At 44.7% G+C, this 21628-nt stretch overlaps 1 protein-coding gene across 1 annotated transcript; it reads left to right on the top strand.

The window, feature by feature from the left end:
- Positions 1-542: 542 nt before the first annotated feature.
- Positions 543-16935, top strand: LOC140207064 (NACHT, LRR and PYD domains-containing protein 3-like). The gene is made up of 9 exons (XM_072275386.1): positions 543-642; positions 1718-1884; positions 4374-4545; positions 4645-4710; positions 12684-14421; positions 15858-15944; positions 16100-16270; positions 16424-16591; positions 16755-16935. Exons 1-9 carry the CDS (start codon positions 582-584, stop codon positions 16840-16842), a joined length of 2718 nt encoding a protein of 905 aa, XP_072131487.1. The 5' UTR covers positions 543-581; the 3' UTR covers positions 16843-16935.
- The last annotated feature ends 4693 nt before the right edge of the window (positions 16936-21628 follow it).

The following is a 21628-nucleotide window of genomic DNA, read 5'->3' as shown; positions in this document are numbered from 1 at the left end:
ACGCGGGACTGGCTTTCCACATTGCCTGAAACAAGATATGTAGTCTTGCCAGTGACGTCAATACTTCGTAATTTAAAAAAAAATGGAAGGAGACTCTGAGAATCAGGTGTGATGGAGAAATGTGTACAATTTGGCGAAGTGAGGAATAGATGTGCCAAGGTCAGCAGAAGTGTTTGAGCACTCGCTGCTGTACCAGATGTCCATTGATCACCATAGCGCCACTAGTGGTCGGAGGGCACAAGCTGTATGTGTTTCCTGCTCAGGACCTCCAACCTGCATTGCCATTCTGTTGACTTGACAAGCCAGTGTGACACCTCACTCTTGCTCATGTCACGGGATTGCCTGGAAAAGCACGGGCATCTCATCCAGTCATCCGGCCATAAAGTATCTTCCAGAAGTTGTCTGGGTGTGTGCAGAAGGATCAAGCCATATCATGATTTCATTGGAAAGGACTATGTTTTTGGCAGTATGTTGTTCGGTACGCATATCAGCTTCCTCCTTTATACCTAAATTAATACTTGACCCTACTCTTGATTTTGTTTCTTGCAGAGAACCAGAATCTGTTAACACCCGTCTTCACAATGGCTGATGGAGCCGGCGAGGGACGAGACTCAGTGGCGTCAACATCAGAAAAACACCCGGGTACGCAGCAAAGTGGCCAGTCGTATATTTGTTATTCGTATTGTATCTGCCAGGTATTTCTCAACTTCCCAGAGAAGATTAAATCTGTCGGCAGCCTGTCTCTTCGATTCTCGCCTTCCATCCAGATTTAGGTCATTCGGAAACATGGAGATGTTTCATTTATTTTCCTCGTGGAAATAGCCTTTCTGAATAACTCGGGTCCTGGCATTGATTCCGGTGGTACCACCCTTCACTCATTGCCATTCGGAAAACAATCAATTTATGCCTAATCTATGTAATTCGACCAACAAATTCGTGTCCGTATCATTACTTTATCCGCAACCCCTCGTGGTTTACGCTTGCCTGATAATCTGTAATACGTGATTTTACTGAAAATCCTAATATTCTACATTCACTGGTCTCTCCTTATATATTCTGCTAGTTGCATCCTCAAAAGTATTGCAAGGGGTTAAGCCAGTGTGATTTCTGTTTCACAAAGCATTGTTGAATTTGTTAGGCCTTTTGAATTTTCTCCTGATACAGCTTCTACAATGGCCGAGAATTGTTCACATCACTGATGTCAGGCTAAGCAAAATACTGTTCCTAATCTTCGTTTTAACTTCTACTTTCACAGACCTGTGTAATGTTAACCACCTCAAACCATTCATTCAGCTCAAGAAGTAGGTAAATGCAGGTGGGATTAATGAGAATTGAAATATACTGAAGTCGATCTAAGGTGCAACTGCACGCAATACTCCAAACAAGACCTCACGAACGACTCATACAGCTCCAATTTCTCTACTCAGTAGCTAGGTTAACAAAATTAAATGTTCCAGGACTCTCTTTAATACCCTGTCTCCACGTGACGCCACTATCAATTAATTAAATTCCTTGGAGTTGGCTCTATATTTCTCAGTGCCATGTCTTTCGCTGTGTAAGTCCTTCCCTGATTTGTGCTTCAAAATGGTAACACCTGTGTGTGTCTATTTCTGATTGTGTTTGGTAACATGGTGCACCGACCTTAGGTTCTAGATGGAAAGATGTTGAGCAATAAAGGTTCGATAATGTCTTTAGTTTCCTTCGCTTCGCTCCACAGGTCCGAGCTCAGTAATCACCGAGCTCCTGGCAAACTGGAACGATTTCAAGCTTCTGCAGTTGATTGACTTCTACCGGGACAGGCTGGAGCAGGCGATGGAAGGAGTGGTGCACGGAATGAGCCTGGCGTTAACGTTCGAGAATCAGTTCAGTGAAGAGGAACATCGGGTAAGTGAGCGAGAGAATGGGTTTGAATGTTCACACATCATAGGTGTCCAAAATCTGACTCATCGGATATTAAAGCAGATAAATGAACAACTGGGAAATAAATACTGAATATACAGTGGCATGCAAAAGTTTGGGCACCCTTGGTCAAAATTTCTGTTACTGTGAATAGTTAAGCGAGTAAAAGATGACCTGATTTCCAAAAGGCATAAAGTTATAGATGACACATTTCTTTAATATTTTAAGCAAGTGTTTTTTTTTTTTTTTTAAATTTCCATCTTTTACAGTTTTAAAATGACAAAAAAGGAAAAGGGCCCGAAGCAAAAGTTTGGGCACCCTGTATGGTCAGTACTCAGTAACACCCCTTTTGGCAAATATCACATTATATAAACGCTTTCTGTAGCCAGCTAAGGGTCTTTGAATTCTTGTTTGGAGGATTTTCGCCCATTCGTCCTTGCAAAAGGCTTCTAGTTTACTGAGATTCTTGGTCCGTCTTGCGTGCACTGCTCTTCTGAGGTCTATCGACAGATTTTCGATGACATTTAGGTCGGGGGACTGAAAGGGCCATGGCAAAACCTTCAGCTTGCACCTCTTGAGGTAGTCCATTTTGTATTTTTGAGGTGTGTTTAGGATCATTATCCTGTTGTAGAAGACAGACGGTGTGATGTTTGCTTCCAGAAATTTGCTGGTATTTAATCAAATTCATTCTTCCCTCTACCAGTGAAACGTTCCCCGTGCCACTGGCTGCAACACAAGCCCAAAGCATGATCGATCCACCCCCGTGCTTAACAGTTGGAGAGCTGTACTTTTCATGAAATTCTGCACCCTTTTTTCTCCAAACATACCTTTGCTCATTGCGGCCAAAAAGTTCTATTTCAACTTCATGTTTCCAAAATGCACTAGGCTTGTTTAAGTGTTCCTTTGCAAACTTCTGACGCTGAATTTTGTGGACGCAGAAAAGGTTTTCTTCTGATGACTCTTCCATGAAGGTCATATTTGTGCAGGTGTCGCTGCACAGTAGAACAGTACACCACCACTCCAGAGTCTGCAAAACTTTCCTCAAGGTCTTTTCCAGTCAAACGGGGTTTTGATTTATCTTTCTAGCAATCCTACGATCAGTTCTCTTGAAAGCTTTCTTCGTCTTCCAGACCTCAACTTGACCTCCACCGTTCCTGTTAACTGCCATTTCTTAATTACCTCATGAACTGAGGAAACGGCTACCTGAAAACGCTTTGCTATCTTCTTATAGCCTTCTCCTGCTTTGTGGGCATCATTTATTTTAATTTTCAGAGCGCTAGGCAGCTGCTTAGAGAAGCCCATGGCTGCTGATTGTTGGGACAAGGTTTGAAGATTCCGGGTATTTATAAAGCTCTGAAATTTGCATCACCTGGTCTTTCCCAACGATGATTATGAACAATCCATAGCCCTAACAAGCTAATTAAGGTCTGAGACCTTAGTAAAAGTTATCTGAGAGCTCAAATCTCTTGGGGTGTCCAAACTTTCACATGGTGCTCCTTTCCTTTTTTTCACTCTAAAATTGTACAAAACAAAAATAATACACTAATCTTGTTTAAAATGTTGAAAAGAATGTTTCATCTTTAACTTCATGTCTTTTGGAGATCAGTTCATTTTCTACTCACTTAACGATTCACAGTAACAGAAATTTTGACCAGGGGTGCCCAAATTTTGCATGCCCTGTACAATCACAAAATTATGAATCTGCACCGATGACAGAAAAGGGGTGAAAATATCCCCCGGGCTGGTGGGTGATTGCTCATTTTCACAGCGAGGGAAGCGGGTAACTGTTGTATAGGCTTAACATAATGGACATTAAATAGAAATATGATACGGTATTTCGGTTTAGGACGATCGCAGAGCGTGACCGTAGGATTTCAGTGAAAACCTGGGCATCACCTGTGGGTGTCACAGGAGCTCGACAGTGTTCTCGTTTGGGTGGAGGTGCTTGTGTTATAATTTGTAACTGCAAACTGTGTCTTGCGTGGTACACTACCATGTTGTGATGTTGTGATGTAATCACTGAAGAAACGCCACCAGAAAAGAAAATGGAAATACAGTGGGTGCCAGTCGCCGTCATGTTGGATACTGGCAGACTGAGAAGATTAATCGCATCATCTTTTCTGTAACTTCTCTGAGACTGAACACGTGCTATAAAAAAAGCTTCTTGACTTCTTTGTTCATCTGCTTTATGATAAATCATATTTTATGATTTCTTATTGACTGTCAAATCTGATGAGGAATTATTTATGGGTTGGAATCATTGTAACAAAGTGGTCACAGACCAGCCAGGATCTCATTGACTGGTGGGCCAGGTTCACGGTGAATGCCCCTCTCTGTTCTCTGCTCTGAATGTACAGCCCATCTCCAGAGAGGATCGGCATCTGGCCGTGTGATCCCGATAAAGGGAACATCGCTTACTTCGCATTCTCTGTGAATCTGGCAGTCCCCAATATGTTCATTTCTGCACCTCACAGAAAATCTCTGATCTCGCTGATAAGGGAGAGTTGGTGGATGGTTCTAAACTCCTCTTGAGCCTGGTGATTGAGAGAGGCTCCCGCGCCCGGAGGGTGATGTGGGAATCGTTTGTGAAAATGCGGAATGGCGTCCCAAAGTTGGACAAAATACTTAAAGAAATACAGGAATATGGTGAGATAATAGTAGAGATTAATGTCAATTCGGATTCAAACAATGCACACTTTATAATTCAACACATCTGATTTCACCAAACTGTTTAAAATTAAACAGGTTGTGCACCGTACGAGCGATCAGACCCCGCTCAAGGTTTACGGGAGATCCCCAGTGAGCTGAAAGGTAGGTGAAGAAAATGCTGTTTCCACCAACCGCTGACACTTGCGCAGAACGGTCATGTTGATGAGTCATGGGGGTTTGACCAGGTAAATGTCATCACTGTGACACAGTACATACTAAGGCACATAGAAACATCGTCTCCTGGAGGAAGAGTTTTCAGAGGACATAATGAGGAACGAGGCTGAGAGTCGGGACTTGAGGAAAGGGGTGACTCCTCTCTGGTGCCTGGAACTACAGCTGCTTCCACCGGGGTCAGAGCATACGAAGGAGCAATCCGGTGGAGGGGAAATCTGGGAAACCTCTACACCCCAAAAGGTCGAAACCTCACCCTACCTGCCTCTCTCCCCCTTCCCCACTGCCGAACATCCCTCATCCTAATTCATTTCTCTAAACTCCGTCAGTCCCCGCAGATAATCAGTTCTTCAAGTTGGACATCGATTGAAGTTCTAGTCACAGAATACCAGCAACAGCTTCCCTTTAAACAGAAAACCAGGCCATATTCCAACTAACCTGTCCAATCCCAAAAAAGCAACTGCAACCCAGTCTGTTTATATCTGTACTCTCTTAATGCAAACAGTGGGAAGTCCATCAGGAGACAGTGGAGGTGAGGGTAGGGTGGGGGGACAGTGAGGGTTGAAAAATCTACAGAACTGAAATTCATGTCTGCCTGTGGTGTGTGATGGAAACTGTGGACGGGTAAGAGCTGTCAATTAGGTCAGAGAAACCCAGTGTTGTGTTAATGCGGCGAGGAAACTGAGAAGAACTGAAGAAATCGATAAAAAAAATGTTGAGATAAATTACATGCTCCAGACTGATGAGAAGCTCACTTCATCCATAAGCACATTGTGTCTGTGAAAATGGAGCCCTGGGCAGTGCAAGTGCTCAGAGTCCGAAAAGCTTCATATTCACAGACAGTGTTGTATCATCCAACTGCACATCTAACAGAGGAGAGGGCGAAGGAAAGACAGATATTGCAACAGTTATTAATCTTACAGTAGCCAATGTTGTATCTCAGTATTCGAAAGTCTTCATCAGAAACATGAGGAATCCCTGCCAGTGTCCTGGTTCAGCGTCTCTCATTTCCAAGAACAAATTCCAAATATGTTATTGTTCTTATAGGACCTGAGATAGGCTAATTAGGAACTTTAGAAAGACCTCTCAGTCTCTGTCACTTCCGTAATTATTGTTTCGGTCCATATTCTGCCACCAAAACCCCTCAGTTTCCTTGCACCACTGACTTAGTATATCTCTACAAATTGCCTGCAAAATTATTCTTCAATGTTCTTCATGCTGCTTGCCAAGGGAACAGATACAGCTGTAGAATTCTCACACTGACTTAGAAATATAGATATGTAGAAAACCTACAACACAATGCAGGCCCATCGGCCCTCAATGCTGCGCCTAACATTGAGTAATGTCAGTTACTTCAGAAATTACCTATGTTTACGCATAGCCCTCTATTTTTCGAAGCTCTATGTACCTATCCAGGAGTCTCTTAAAAGACGCTATCGTACCCATTCCCACCACCGGCAGACCAGTCCAAACACTGACCACTCTCTGCGTAAAAAACTTACCCCTGACATCTCCTTTTTACCTACTTCCAAGCACCTTAAAACTATGTCCTCTCATGCTAGCCATTTCAGCCCTGGGAAAAAGCCTCTGACTATCCACACGATCAGTGCCTCTCATTATTTTGTACACCTCTGTCAGGTCACTTCTCATCCTCCCGAGAGAAAAGGCCGAGTTCACTCAACCTCTTCTCAAAATGCATGCTCCCTAATCCAGGCAACATCCTTGTAAATCCCCTCTGCACCCTTTCTATATATTCCATATTCTTCCTGTACTGAGGTGACCAGAACTGAGCACAGTATTCCAGGTGGGGTCTGACCAGAGTCCTATGTAGTCGTAACATTACATCTCGATTCTTAAACTCAGTCCTACGGTTGATGAAGGCCAATGCACCGTATACCTTCTTAATTACAGGGTCAACCTGCGCAGCAGCTTTGAGTGTACTGTGGACTCGGACCCCATGATCCCTCCGATCCTCCACACCGCCAAAAGGCTTACCATTGATATTATATTTTGCCATCATATTTGACCTACCAATATAAACCACCTCACGCTTATCTGGGTTAAACTCCATCTGCCATCTCTCCGCCCAATTTTGCATCCTATTGATGTCCCGCTGTAACCTCTGACAGCCCTCCACACTATCCACAACTCTCCCAAGCTTTGTGTCATCAGCAAATGTATTAATCCATTACTCCACTTCCTCATCCAGGTCAATGATAAAAATCACAAAGTGAAAGGGACCTCGAACAGATCCCTGAGTCATCGACCTCCATGCAGAATATGAACCACCTACAACCACACTTTGCCTTCTGTGGGCAAGCCAGTTCTACATCCACAAAGCAATGTCCCCTTGGATCGTATGACTTCGTACTTTCTCAATAAGCCTTGCATAGGGTACCATGTCAAATGCCTTGCTAAAATCCATTATACTGTACATCTACTGCTCTACCTTCATCAATGTGTTTAGTCACATCCTCAAAAAAAATCAATCAGGCTCGTAAGGCACGACATGCCTTTGATAAAACAATGCTCACTATTCCTAATCATATTATGCCTCTCCGAATGTTCATAAATCCTGCCTCTCAGTGTCTTTTCCATCGGTCTACCAATTCCTGAAGTAAGATTCACTGGTTTATAATTTCCGGTGCAATCTCTACTCCCTTTCTTGAATAAGGGAACAACATCTACAAACCTACAACCCACTGGAACCTCTCCTGTCCCGATTGATGATGCGTTGATAGTTGCCAGAGGCTCATCAATCTGCTCCGTCGCCTCCCGTAGTAACCTGGGGTGCACCTCGTCTGGTCCCGGAGACTTATCCAAAAGCTCCAGCACGTCCTCTTTCTTCATGTCTGTATGCTCGCCAAGATCCTTTTCCGTAGTGAATACTGAAGCAAAGTACTTACTAGGAGCCTCTGCTATCTCTTCCGGTTCCATACTCAGTTTTCCACTGTCACACTTGATTGGTCCTATTCTCTCTTATCATCTTGCTGTTCACATACTTGTAGAATGCCTTGGGTGGTTTCCTTAATCTTTCCCGCCAAGGCCTTCTCATGGCCCCTTCTGGCTCTCCTAATTTCATCCTTAAGCGCCTTCCTGCTAGCCTTATAATCTTCTAGGTCTCTAGCATTGCCTAGATTTTTGAACCTTTCGTAAGCTTTTCTTTTCTTCTTGACGAGATTTTCAACAGCTTTTGTACACCACGGTTCCTGTACCCTACGCACCTATGCAGAATGCCACGCAAATATCCCCTGAACGTTTGCCACATTTCTGCCATACATTTCCCTGAGAACATCTGTTCCCAATTTATGATTCCAAGTTCCTGCCCAATTACTTCATATTTCTCCTCACTCCTAACTTGTCTGTTCCTACCCCGCTCTAATGCTATGGTAAAGGAGACAGAATTGTGATAACTATCTCCAAAATACTATTCCACTGAGAGATCTGACACTTGACCAGGTTCATTTCCCAATACCAGATCAAGTACAGCTTCTCCTCTTGTAGGCTTATCTACATATTATATCAGGAAACCTTCCTGAATACACCTAGCAAACTCCACCTCATCTGAAGCCCTTGCTCTAGGGTGATTGCAATCAATATTTTGGAAATTAAAACCTCCCGCCACGCCAACCTGGTTATTCTTGCATCTTTCCAGAATCTGTCTCCCCAGCTGCTGCTCGATGTCCATGTTACTATTGGGTGGTCGATAAAAAAACGCCCAGTAGAGTTATTGACCTCTTCCTGTTTATAACTTCCACCCACAGAGACTCAGTATGCAATCCCTCCATAACTTCCTCCTTTCCTGCAACCGTGACATTATCTCTGATCAGCAGTGCCACGCCCACCCCTTTTGTCTTCCTCCCTGTTCTTTCTGAAACACCTAAATCCTGGCACTCTAGGTAACCACTTCTGAACATGCAATAGATACTCCCCTGGATCTTTGAAGAACAACTTCTCTACTAGTTTGCCATTCTCTAATGTAACTGTTTATACAATCCATGCTTTCCTACGTTCCCTGTCTCACTCGAATACGTTGAATGAATGGCTACTGAGAAAACATGCCTGCATCGTTTAGCGCCAGATCACCGCTGTTTTCCTCAGAACTCTCAACTCTCTAAGAAGATGATATAAACAGTATTTGCTGGCCCCAGATACATGGTGAAGACTAAAATGTCATTTTCAAGATCCGTTACACAATAAACCCCTATGTAGAGTATACCTGTTATTTGGAAACCCCACACACCCCTGGCAGGATCCTAATGCGCTGTGAAACTTTGCACATCTCTGGCAGGGTACTGACACACCGCTAGACACCACACACCCCTGGCAGGGGCTGACACGCTGCGAGACTCCACAAGCCTGTTGCCGTCTACCTACACGCTGCGAGATGCCACACACTCCTGCAAGAGCCGTCACACAATGTGAAACCCTTTAACTACTTTACAAGGCTCCGGAACACTCTGAGGTCCCGCACACTCCTGTCAGGATCCTGACATACCGTGAGGTTTCACATTCTTCAGGTGTACTTTCACTGCAAGTAACTTTCCCACACCTCATCCAGACCAGGTCCTACATTGACATCGGCTATCCCTTATTTCAGGACGGGCTCGGGTTTCAGTGGGAGAGGTTTCGGGAACAATGAACACAACTCAAGTTCTGAGATGGTTATGAATAAAGAGAGGTCTGCAGCTTAGGTGATACACAGGGTGGGGATGTTAAATTGGGGAAGGCAGATTAAATGGTAGAAGTCAGGTGAGGAGCAACTGTTACAGGGCAAATCTCCGTCTGGTGAGAGTCGATATATATCAGCTGATCAGAATTTCGAACCGGCATGTTGCAAAGAGGATTAGAGCATAGTTTGTCACCGTCCCGTGACGGTGATGGGAAATGTTGTGAATTTAGTCTGCAAATGAAATATATGGTTTCTGAAGCTGAGGTGAGACAATGAGTAATGGAGAGGGAAGAAGAGTCTCAAAGAGTCCAGTGGGGTATCGTCGTGGCTATCCCTCGAGGTCGAGGATGATGGTCTTCATTCTGAAGAAGAGGTCCCCAGAGCGAAGACGCCTGTGCGTGAATTTGTTTAACGAATACTTGATGTTGCACTCCAAGAAGCACACAATACTTCACAAATCAACCAACTGATTCCAATGGCATGGAAACCACGACGATTGGAGCTGGTGGATTTGTTGCAGCCTTCATCCGCCTTCACAGCCGTTGAGTGGGGTATAGATCAGTTGCAGAGGCGAGTGGGCAAATAGCAGATGGAGTTTAATCCAGAAAAGTGTGAAGGTATGGGGGATGTTTAAAGTAGCTGGCAGACGCTAACATCATTGAGGTGCAGAGGGAGTTTGTTGTCAATGTCCGTAGCTCGCTAGGTGTGACAACACAGGTAAATGAAGAAGATACGATCACATAGTTCACTTCATTGTACGGAGCACTAAGTCTATCGAAGCTTTAGGTTACAGATGTATAAAACTTTGGTTTGGCTGCACTTGGAGAATTGGTTCAATTCTGTCGGTCCATTACAGGAAGGATCTGGAGAACTCGGAGAAGAGAGGTTTACCAGATGCTACCGGGATTGGAAATGATCCTGCTTTTCAAAATTTTAGTTCAATTTGAATAATAGATCTGTAGCATCCACTCTCTCCCTTTCTCCAGAGCAGTGGTGTGCCTTGGGGATCGGTTTTGGGATCCCTACTGTTCGTGATTTTTATAAATGATCTGGATGAGGAAGTGGAGGGATGGTTTAGTAAATCTGCTGACGACACGAAGTTTGAGGGTGTAGTGAATAGTGTGAAGGGCTGTCAGAGATTACAACGAGACATTGATGGGATGCAAAACTGGGCTGAGAAGTGGCAAATAGAGTTTAACCCAGATAAGTGTGAGATGGTTTATTTTGTTAGGGCAAATATGATGGCAGAATATAGCATTAATGGTAAGATTCTTGGAAGTGTGGAGGATCAGAGGGATCTTGGGGTCCGAGTTCATAGGACACTCAAAGCTGCAATGTAAGTTGACTCTGTGGTTAAGAAGGCATATGGTGCATTGGCCTTCATCAGTCGTGGGATTGATTTTAAGAACCAAGATGTAATATTACAGCTATACAAGACAGTGGTAAGAGTCCACTTGGAGTACTGTACTCAATTCTGGTCGCCTCAGTACAGGAAGGACGTGGAAACCATAGAAAAGGTGCAGAGGAGATTTACAAAGATGTTTCCTAGATTGGGTAGAATGCCTTACAGTATGAGTGTGCTCGGACTTGTTTCCTTGGAGCGACGGAGGATGAGAAGTGACCTGATAGAGGTGTACAAGATAATGAGAGGCATTGATCGAGTGGATAGTCAAAAGCTTTTCCCCAGGGCTGAAATGGCTAGCACGAGAGCGCATAGTTTTAAGGCGCTTGGAAGTAGGTACAGAGGAGATGTCAGGGGTAAGTTTTCTTTCGCAGAGAGTGGTGAGTGCGTGGAATGGGCTGCCGGCGACGTTAGTGGAAGCGGAAACGGTAGGGTCTTCTGAGAAACTCCTGGATGGCGACATGGAGCTGAGAAAAGTAGAGGGCTATGGATAAAGCCTAGGTAATTCTAAGGTAGTGACATGTTCGGCACAGAATTGTTGGCTGAAGAGTCTGTATTGTTCTCTAGGTTTTCTATGTCTCTATGTTTTTATTCTCCCTGTCCTGCTGAGTATTTCCCGTGTATACTGTTTAGTGGACATGAGACTGCAGATCTGCAGGCCCGGACATTCTTCTGGATGATCTCGGTGAGTTGTCCAGCATCCGTGGTATAGTAGGGTGAATAAATTATTTATGTTTGATTAGAAACGCTGATTGTCTGAGTCAGCTTTGCGAGACCTTGACAGCTGACCCCCACCACCCCTACAACGTTGCTGATCGACATGCAGTAGGTTTCTTTTGTTTTATTCTGTTACGTACCCCGTAACTGGGTTGCCAAACCAGCAGAAATGGACCACTTAGTTGGAGTCTGGTTTAACAGAAATTAATAAAGTTTTATTAAAGAAATAAGTAACACAGTACTCTAATCGTAAGGATGTAAATGAAACAGGTTAGCAATGATAATACACACGTGTACACAGAACTAGGGTAACAGGAATCAGCCAAGTTCTATCGCAGTCTAGGGGTAAAATGATCAGTCTCAAGTGACGCAGAGTTCAGTTCAGCTTAGTACAGTTTGCAGTAATCGCTGTTGTGCTGTTGGAGAGAGAGAGAGAATGCAAATTTTGATTCAAACAGACCTTTGATGTTCTTCGCAGTTAGCTTTCGGGCGAACCCATTTATGTCTTCTGTGGTCACCGACTGTGATCCCTCCGTTCTGGATACGACCGTTCTTCCGCGGTGAACCCGGCACCCAGGCAAGGGCGGGCACACACACCAGGTTCCCGCCGATCGTTCCTTTTCACCCTGTCAGTCTATGGTCGGTTCCCTCGAACCAGACCTCCAACTTTAACCAACTTGTGGGGGCACACCGCTCTTCCAGGGTCTCGTTATCTCGTGATCTCGTGGTGTGTGTCGTGCCTTAGCAAACCTGTTCTTTTTATCCCCCTGCTGGGGTATCGCCTGTCCATTAAACTTCAAACAGTTCAGGTTCAAAGCAATCGATCTGTCAATATCTGAAATGTCTTTCTTTCTCTTTAATCTCGCTCTTCTCTCTTATTAGCATTTTGAATGTTTCTCCATTGTTCCCCTTATCTCTCTCATCAGCATCAATCTTCTGATAACTTGGTTTTTCGTCACAATTCTGATTCACTGCAACCAAATTTACTTTAGTGTATGAACATATTCTGATAAATTAAATTGATACAAGAGCTTTGTGCTGCACTATTTGTTGTTTACTAAATTCTGAGTTGAGGCGTCTAACATTTTGACTCTTTCTCTGTTCCCATGGAAGATGTTCAACAGAAACACAAGGAGACTCTGCGGGCACAAACCGAAACACTGAGCGTGAACACGATCCTGATGACGGAGAAGGTGAATGTTTTCCAGCTGGTTGATCGATACGCTGAGATCACGGTCATTTCTACTATTCGTGATCGGAGACTGGTGGAACACGAGCTGCTGGCGAGAGGCAGAGACCACGAGGAGTGGAGAAAACAACATCTCCGCAGAGAGCTGGAAAAACTCCGGACTGATCAGTTGTTCCAGAGCAGCTTTTCCCAAAGTAAATGCAAATCTGGGAGTTCGGCAGCATTGGCTGGAGTCCCGGGGATAGGGAAAACAACAATGGTGCAAAAGATTGTTTATGACTGGGCCACGGGGAAAATATACCAACAATTCCAGTTTGTCTTCAGTTTCAAATTCAGGGATTTAAACTCCATTAACTGCAGAGTAAACCTGAGGGAACTGATTTTGGATCAGTATCCTTACTTTGGGAATTTCCTGAGAGAGGTTTGGAAAAACCCAGAGGGATTGCTGTTTATATTCGATGGCTTGGATGAATTCAAACATAAAATTGATTTTGCTGACAGTCGGAGAGATACAGAACCTCAGCACAAGTGCCCAGATCCCGAGTGGTGGTGTGAAGTGTCGGATATTGTGTACAGTTTAATCCAGCACAAGCTGCTGCCAGGGTGTTCAGTACTGGTGACCACCCGACCCACTGTGTTACATTTATTAGAAAAGGCAGAAATCAATGTCTGGGCTGAAATCCTGGGATTTGTCGATGAAGAACGGAAGGGATATTTCATGAGGCATTTTGAAGATAAGACGGTAGCAGAAGCTGTTTTCAAACATGTGGAGGAGAACGAGATCCTGTACACCATGAGCTACAATCCCTCCTACTGCTGGATCCTCGCTCTGGCACTGGGACCCTTCTTCGCAAAAAGAGACAGGGACCCCCAGCGAGTTCCCAAGACCATAACCCAACTCTATTCCTACTATATTTACAACATCCTGAAAAACCACGGCCGTGAGATTGAGAACCCCCGTGACGTGTTACTCAGGGTTGGTCAGATGGCCTTCAGAGGTGTGTTTGACAAGAAGATTGTATTTACAAATGGAGATTTAATCAACTACAATCTGAAGCCTTCCCAGTTCTTGTCTGGGTTCTTAATGGAGCTTTTGGAGAGAGAGGATTCTCCCCGATGTGTGGTGTACACATTCCCACACCTCACCATCCAGGAGTTTGTAGCGGCACTCGCACAGTTTATGAATCCACATCCCGGGGATATCCTGAAATTCCTCACTGAAGCCCACAACACAACAGATGGCCGATTTGAGGTGTTTCTCCGTTTTGTTGCTGGCCTCTCCTCTCCAATGACAGCTCGGGGCCTGGAGGAGTTTCTGGGACCATTTCCCCGTCAAACAACCTGCCGGGTGATTGACTGGGTGAGGGAGGAGGTTAAACGCCAGAGTGGAAACACGAGGAGTGAAGCTGGTAAAAGGAGCCTCCTGAACACACTGCACTACCTGTTTGAGTCTCAGAATTGTGGGCTGGCTCAGGCCGCACTGGAATCTGTGGAAACACTTTCATTCAGTAGAATGACACTGACCCCGATTGACTGTGCGGTCCTGTCTCATGTCATCGGACTCTGTGATACAATAAAACATATCGACCTAGTTGGCTGCCACATTCAGTGTGAAGGAATCCAGCGGCTGGTACCTGGGCTGCACAAATGCCAGGAGTTGGGGTAACTTCACTTATTTCTCAGTCTGATCTGTGAAAGTATTTCATTATTTTGTTTTAATGTAAAGGTAAAGCAGATTATGAGTTTTTGTGACAAATTAATAGACAATCGGTCAGTAAATCAAGAACGGGAGTGCCCTATGGTTTCGTGTATAGAGATGTTGGAGACTTCAGATGAGCGAACAATGGCCGTTGGTTTAATGGTAGTAAATCACATGAATGGCCGTGTTTCTCACTGCATGTGACACGTCAATTGACAATGTTCCTTCTCACTGTCACTGACATCGACACCGACACTGACTGCAGCAGGTGTGACGGATCTGCGCACCCTCTTCCCGATGAAGTACAAGAGAGGATCAGAGGAATGTCCCAGTGAGAGGGAGAGAAATACCCGAGATTATCCTTCCCAACCCCTCTCCCCGCGTGTGACTATCACGATCACTCCAACAGTGTGACTTTGTTCACTGCCAGATACCCAACACTCATGTGGGCATCACCTCTTCCAATTGTGGGGTTCAATTCTGACCAACCCTCCCCGTGCGATCTACGTCTGCATCACATCCTGTTGTGGAATCTTGCTTCCCCATCTGCCTTCCTCCTATGGGATCTCTCTTCTTCATCCCCCTTTCCTCCTATGGGATCTCTCTTCCCCATTCCCTTTCCTCCTATGGGATCTGTCTTTGCCATATCCTCTTCGTCTTGTGGGATGGCTCTTTACCTATCTTCCTTCATTGTGGGATCTCGCTTCCCTATCCCACTTCCTCCTCTGGGATCTATCCTCTGCATACATTTTTCCTCCTGTGGGATCTCTCTTCTCCATTCTCCTTCCTCCTGTGGTAATTATCCACTCCATCCCCCTTCCTCCTGTGGCATCTGTCTTCCACATCCCCCTTCCTCCTGTGGGATTTCTTTTCTCCATTTCCCGTCCTCCCATGGAATCCCTCTTCTCCACCCCCCTCGTCCTGTGGGGATATCTCTTTCCCATCTCCCTTCCTTCTGTGGCATCTTTCTTCTCTATTCCCCTTCCTTCCCGTGGTATCTCTATTCCCCATCTCCCTTCCTCCTGTGGGATTACTCTGCCTATCCCTTTTGCCCTGGCGGGCTTTTCTTCCACCATCTCCCATGGACACGTTCTCATCCACAACTCTTCCTCCCTGTGGGACTTTTTCCAGCCCTTCAACGCTGCAGCTTTCTACCATCTCGTCAGGATTTTTTTCCTAACGTCGGGGACTGAGACAGAATATAGAAAGTTTACAGAGTCACACCGACAGGCTAAATTACTAACATTCGGAGCTGGGCAGTGAGGGACATTGACAGTCATGTGAATTGGTCAGTGATTTACTGAAGGGTTTAATGTTTCCTGAAATACCGGGTGAGAGGAATTCCCTCAGAACCACTGTCTGAATCAATTTGTTCATCAATTTGTCTGTTTGTGTTTAGGCTTGGGATGAATAAACTGGGAGATTCAGGAGTGAAACTGCTGTCTGCAGCTCTGAGGAATCGAGAGTGTAAAATACAGACACTATGGTAAGTGTCAGAAAGGGATATTGCGGTTATAGTCACTGGGTATCTGACACTGAACATTAAGGTGATCAGTAATTGTATTACTGATAAACACTGGGAATTTCTACCGTCTCCTGTCTCTCTGTGGCCTTTACCCACACTCTCCCTTTCATCCACAGGCTGAGCAATGTCGGTCTCACAGATTCTGGTGCCAAGCATCTTGCCTCCGCTCTCAGCACAAACCCTTCACTGACGAAGCTGAACCTGAATGAAAATGAACTAGGAGATTCAGGGGTGAAACTGGTGTCTGAGGCTCTGACGAACTCGGAGTGTAAAATGCAGAAACTGTGGTAAGTGTAAGACTGTGGGAGATTGTCTTTACAGTCACTGGGTGTCTGACGCTGAACATTAATGTGATCAGTAATTGTCTAATTGGTCAACATTCGAGATTCATAGCGTCCACTGTCTCTCGGTGTCCTTCACCCTCACTCCCTCATCTCCAGGTTGTACAAGGTCGGTCTCACTGATGCTGGTGTCGATGATCTCGTCTCCGCTCTCAGTGCAACCCAATCACTGGCAGAGCTGGATCTGGGATCAAACTCGCTCACAGACCAATCTGTCCCCGCTCTTCGCCGCCTCATACTGGCCCTCCCGAATCTGGAGCGGATCTGGTGAGTGATTGTGTTCATATTCAATGTCATAAAATATCAGCGGATCCGCCGGGTTTCCGCTTGTGTTTGTCTGTGAATGTTGTTGAAACATTAACCCTAGTCCTCTGTTGCTGACACTGTTGTGTAATTTGTTATTTCCTCTTCACTCTTCCATCTGTTTCAGGCTGTGGGACAATCGGATCAGTTGGACCGGGGAAGAGGAACTGAAGTCTCTGCAGGAACTCAGATCCGGACTGAGTCTGATACTGTGAACATCTGAATGTGTGCACATCCCCACCCACAGTTTGACAGACTCTCCGCCCACCCCCTCCCCCGCGCCTTTAATGGACCGTGACAGATTTAATTCCCAAAGTTTCTGACGGACCCCGTCTCCAGCAGCGCGCTCTGTGACGTCAGAGTCAGTTCCAGAGACGTAATTCCACCTCCGGATCAGCGGAACTGCCTCCGATGTATGTTCAGTCCGGAGAGCGCCCCCAAGTGATGCCCTGGGTAATTACACAGACAGTAAGAGCCCAGAGGCAGTGCTCATGGGACACCAGTCCCGGGATGGGGTAATCCGGGGAGTGAATCCTTTTGCCCACTTTGCTAAGGACGGTACATTCCGCAGTGTGGCCGAAATAATAATGTTAAATTGACAAATACCCACAACCTCAAATTGAAAAACAAACTGTACCTCACATGTCCTTTAGAATTATCCCCATCTGATCTTAAATTCATGGCCCCTTCTACTGGAAATTTCAACCCTGAAGAAAAGATACTGTCTGTCTTGTATATCTGTGCCGCTCATAAACTTAGAAACATCAATCAGATCTACTCTCAGCCTCCTCCGCTCTAGTAAATAAAAACAGTCGCTGTTTGTCTAAACTCCCGTCGTCGCGCATGCTCTCTAATCCAGGTAGCACCCTTGTTAATATTTTCAGCAGCCTCTACAAAGACTCGACATCCTTCCTCTAGTGGGGCCACCAGAGTAAATGCATTACTCTGGGTGCGACCACACTTTGTTAAGCGCTCCACCTTTCTTGTAATACCACGAGCATTTATCTTATTCAGCAGCCTTATGTGCAGCACCTTATCAAATGCCTTCTGAAAATCCAAATAAACAATATCCATTAACTCTCCTTTGTCTGTATTTGCTGTTATTTCCTCAAAAATTGCATCAGGAAAGACAGATTTCCCTCTCAACCACAATCTCCTGTCTTATCACCATATCCTTTCATGCTCTGACTAATCAAGATTCTGTCAACCTCTGCCTTAAATATAACAGATCACCTGTCCTCCTTAGACATCTGTGGCAAAGAATTTCACATATTCTCCACGTTCTGAGTAAACATATTCCTCCTCATTGTTCTAAATTGACTTCCTTCAGCCCCCTCTATTAGGAGGCTGTGTTTTCTGGTCTCAGACCTCTTCCATCCACCTCCATATCATGAGAAACATCCTCTCTACATCCACTCTATCAAAGCCGTTCAATATTCGATAGGTTTCATTGAAGGTCCCAATCATCCTTTTAAATTCCAGTGATTAGCTTCCCAAAGCACCAAAACCTCCTCCTATGACAAGCCTTTCCATTCCGGAATCATTTTTGGGAATCAGTAAATGAAACAGTGTAACTTGGCAAACACCATGCCTGTTCCCTCAAACTCTCAGGGAGACTCTCTCTGTCTGGTTAGAATCACTGAGCACAGCAGTAAGAGTGTAAATAAGTGGAGAGGACTTTGGAGGTCATTCTTGAGTGGGAGATATTAGTGACCAGTGTTGGAGTATTTAAGTTAAGGATAACAGAATGACATGGTGGAATAGTGGTTAGCATAAGCTTTAAGATTGCGTTTCAATTCCGGCCACTGCCCGAAAGGAGCCTGCACACTTTCGCTGTGGGAGCTTCCTCTGGCTGCCCCGGTTTCCTCCCACATTCCAAAGATGCACAGGTAGGGTTACTGAGTTGTGGATATGCTGTGTTGGCACCGAATGCATGGCAACACTTGCGAACTGCCACGGCACCTCTCCAACGCAAACAACGTGTTTCCCTATATGTGTCAATGCACATGTGACAAATACGGCTGCTATAGTCATTGTTATCTCTGTGGGGGCTAAGGGCACAGGAAATGCATACACTCGCCCGAGTCCCAACTCCCTCTGTCACCTCAGTCTTGTTTGTCACTATTACTCAAAGCTCTCACGTGGCTTCTCACCTGATGTTGTCTCTGTCTCTGATACAGGGAGTCGATCAATCACAGTCTATCAGCTTCCTCTAACACACCGGACATTAGTAAGACTGTGGGCTCTGACAAATTAAACTTTAATGCACAACGAGTGTTGAAGAGCATCCGCGTGATGTACCAAAAAGAGATCAAAAATTGATCACTTCTGGAAGTAAACTTCTTTATATTGAGCCTCAGCAGATGGGCAAGATCTTAAATCAATATTTATCCTGCTTTTTTTTCATTGTAGAGAATGATGCAAAACTTAAAATAGTCAATGCAAATGGTTTTGTGATAGTCTACATCATAGCAGAGGAGGTGCTAAATATCTCAAAATGTATTGAGAAATCTCCAGGCCAACAGCACTGTTGGAATGGAGGGAAATGGGAGAGAACTGGCTGAGATGTATGCATCACTAAAATAGGTGATGTGGAAAACAGTGAACATGGTATCGGGACTTGCAGAGAGATCTTGATCATCTCTTGATGTGATCAAATGAATGGCAGATGGAGTATAATTCAGATTAGTATGTTATTTCATTTCGTCAATAATTGAGAATAGGACTTCCAGGAGGCTGAGGAGGTGATAGATAGGACATAGAGTCACAGGAAAGTATAGCACAGAAACAGGCTGTTCGCCCCATTGAGTCCATGCTGAACCACTTAAAGTGCCCACTGCCATCAACCTGTACTGGGACCATAGCCATCCATACACATACCATCTGTGTACTGATTCGAACTTCTCTTAAACGTTGAATCGGGTTCATATGCACCACTTATGCTGGCAGCTTATTCCACACGCATGCAACCCTCTGAGTGAAGAAAGTTTCCCTCGTGTTCCCCTGGACATTTTCACCACTCACCATTAACCTAAGACCTCAATTGTAATCTCACCCAGCCTCAGTGAAAGAAGCCTGCCGGTATTTATGCTATCTATACCTCTCATAATGCTGTATACCTGTATCAGATCTCCTCTCAATCTTCTACGTCCCAAGGAATAAAGTCCTAACCTAGTCAATCTTTCTTTCTAATTTAGATCCTCCAGATCCAGCAACAGCCCTGTAGATTGTCTCCGTACTCTTTCACCCTTGCTTACATCTCTCCTACAGGTCAGGTGATCAAAGTTGCACACAATACTATAAGCCAGGCTTACACAACTTGAACACAACAATACTTTGATTTATGAAGGCCCATCTGCCGTTGTATTCCCAGATTATTTTGCTCTACCACAATCACCAGTGCTCTATTGTTCACTGTGTGAAACCTACCCTTGTGAGGACTTCAGGGTTACATACCTTCTGCCTGATAGTATCTGTGAAAAGATGGCATGGTCTTGATGTTTGATGATAGACGTTGCCTTCTTGAGTAGCACCTCATGTAGAAACTAGTGACAGTGGGGAGGGGTGTGTCTGTAATGTATTGATCTGAGTCATCCACTCTCCACAGCTCCTTACATTCCTGAACATTCATACTGCCTTGTACAACTTTATTTTTGGACCATTCTCTCTCAACTCGAGCAATTGTTGTCCACGAAAATCCCAGCACGTCAGCAGTTTTGGAGATGCTCAGACTGCCCCATGTGGCACCAACAATTATTTCACTGTCATACTCTTTGATCACTTTCTTCCCCATTCTGATGTTTGTTCTGAACCTTTTGACCATGTTTGCAGGCACTTTTGCATTGAGTTGCTGACTCAAAATTTGCTGTTTAAATATTTGCATTAACAAGCAGATGTACAGGTCTACCTAATAAAGTGACAAATGAATATGTGACAAAACAGGACACTACGAGCATATTGTTTGAACAACATTACAAATGTGAAGAATACAATGTACTGTATATTTTTTGTGAATAAATTTTGCATGTCAAGTTTTAGAAAAAAATCTAAACATAGAAAATTCGAGATGAACATATTACAGAGAGATTGAAGTGTTATTGCGAATAAAATAATATCAAGTGAACATGAAGCTGCAGCAAACAATCAGGAAGGTAAAGGACATTTTGTCATCATTGTGAGGGGTTAGAGTTTAGAGGACTACTATTACACAAAGGAGGGTGTGTGACATCACCTGGAATATTATGTCCAGCCTTGGTACCCTTATTTAAACAAAAGTAGAGACTAGCATTGAAGGTTGATGAGAAGAGATTCACTCAGCTGATTCCTGGGATGAGAAGGTTGTCCTTCCCTGAGGAGCTAAAAGCTTTAGACCTGTGCAGTTTGGAATTTAGAGTAATGAGGGGTGATCTTACTGAAATTTGGAAGGTCCAGAGGGAGATAATAGTGTAGATGTTGAGAAGTTCCCAGGGGTGGGTATGACTCAAATAAGGTGGATGTGGTAACAAGTTGTGTGGTCATTTATAAGTGATGTACATTGGTATTTCTTCTCACTGTGTTAAATCCAGAATCTTAAACACTGGGGTTATGGAATGAAATGGATCAATCTGTGAAGGAATGGAGATTTGAGAGCTTTGTGGAGCTGGTTCAGGAGAGGAGGTGAGGCCAGGGACAAATCACCCAGATCGATTTGAGAAGTGGGTCAGGGTTGAGGAGCCCAGTGACCCAGTCAAGCTCCTGATCTGTTGTGTGTTCCCGTGTGGAGGTGCTGGTGTCTCATGATGTACTTCAAGAGCAGAGGAACACGATGGACAGTGTTGCAGAATTTAAATCACAATAATAGTGACAGGGATGGGACAGCAGTGATAACTCAGTGGAGAGTAAGACCCGAGGAAGTCTTCACCCTCCAGGTTTCAGCTCCACCTCTCACCTCAGCCTGGTTTCCATCTGTTGTTCAGTGTTCCCCTGTGGCTCCTCACCAGATGTTGCCTCTGTCACTGACAA

The sequence above is a fragment of the Mobula birostris genome, chromosome 13, assembly GCF_030028105.1.
Source record: "Mobula birostris isolate sMobBir1 chromosome 13, sMobBir1.hap1, whole genome shotgun sequence".
In the NCBI taxonomy this organism is placed as follows: Eukaryota; Metazoa; Chordata; class Chondrichthyes; order Myliobatiformes; family Myliobatidae; genus Mobula; species Mobula birostris.
Note: the sequence above shows the minus strand (reverse complement) of the source record. Positions and strands in the feature narration are given on the sequence as shown.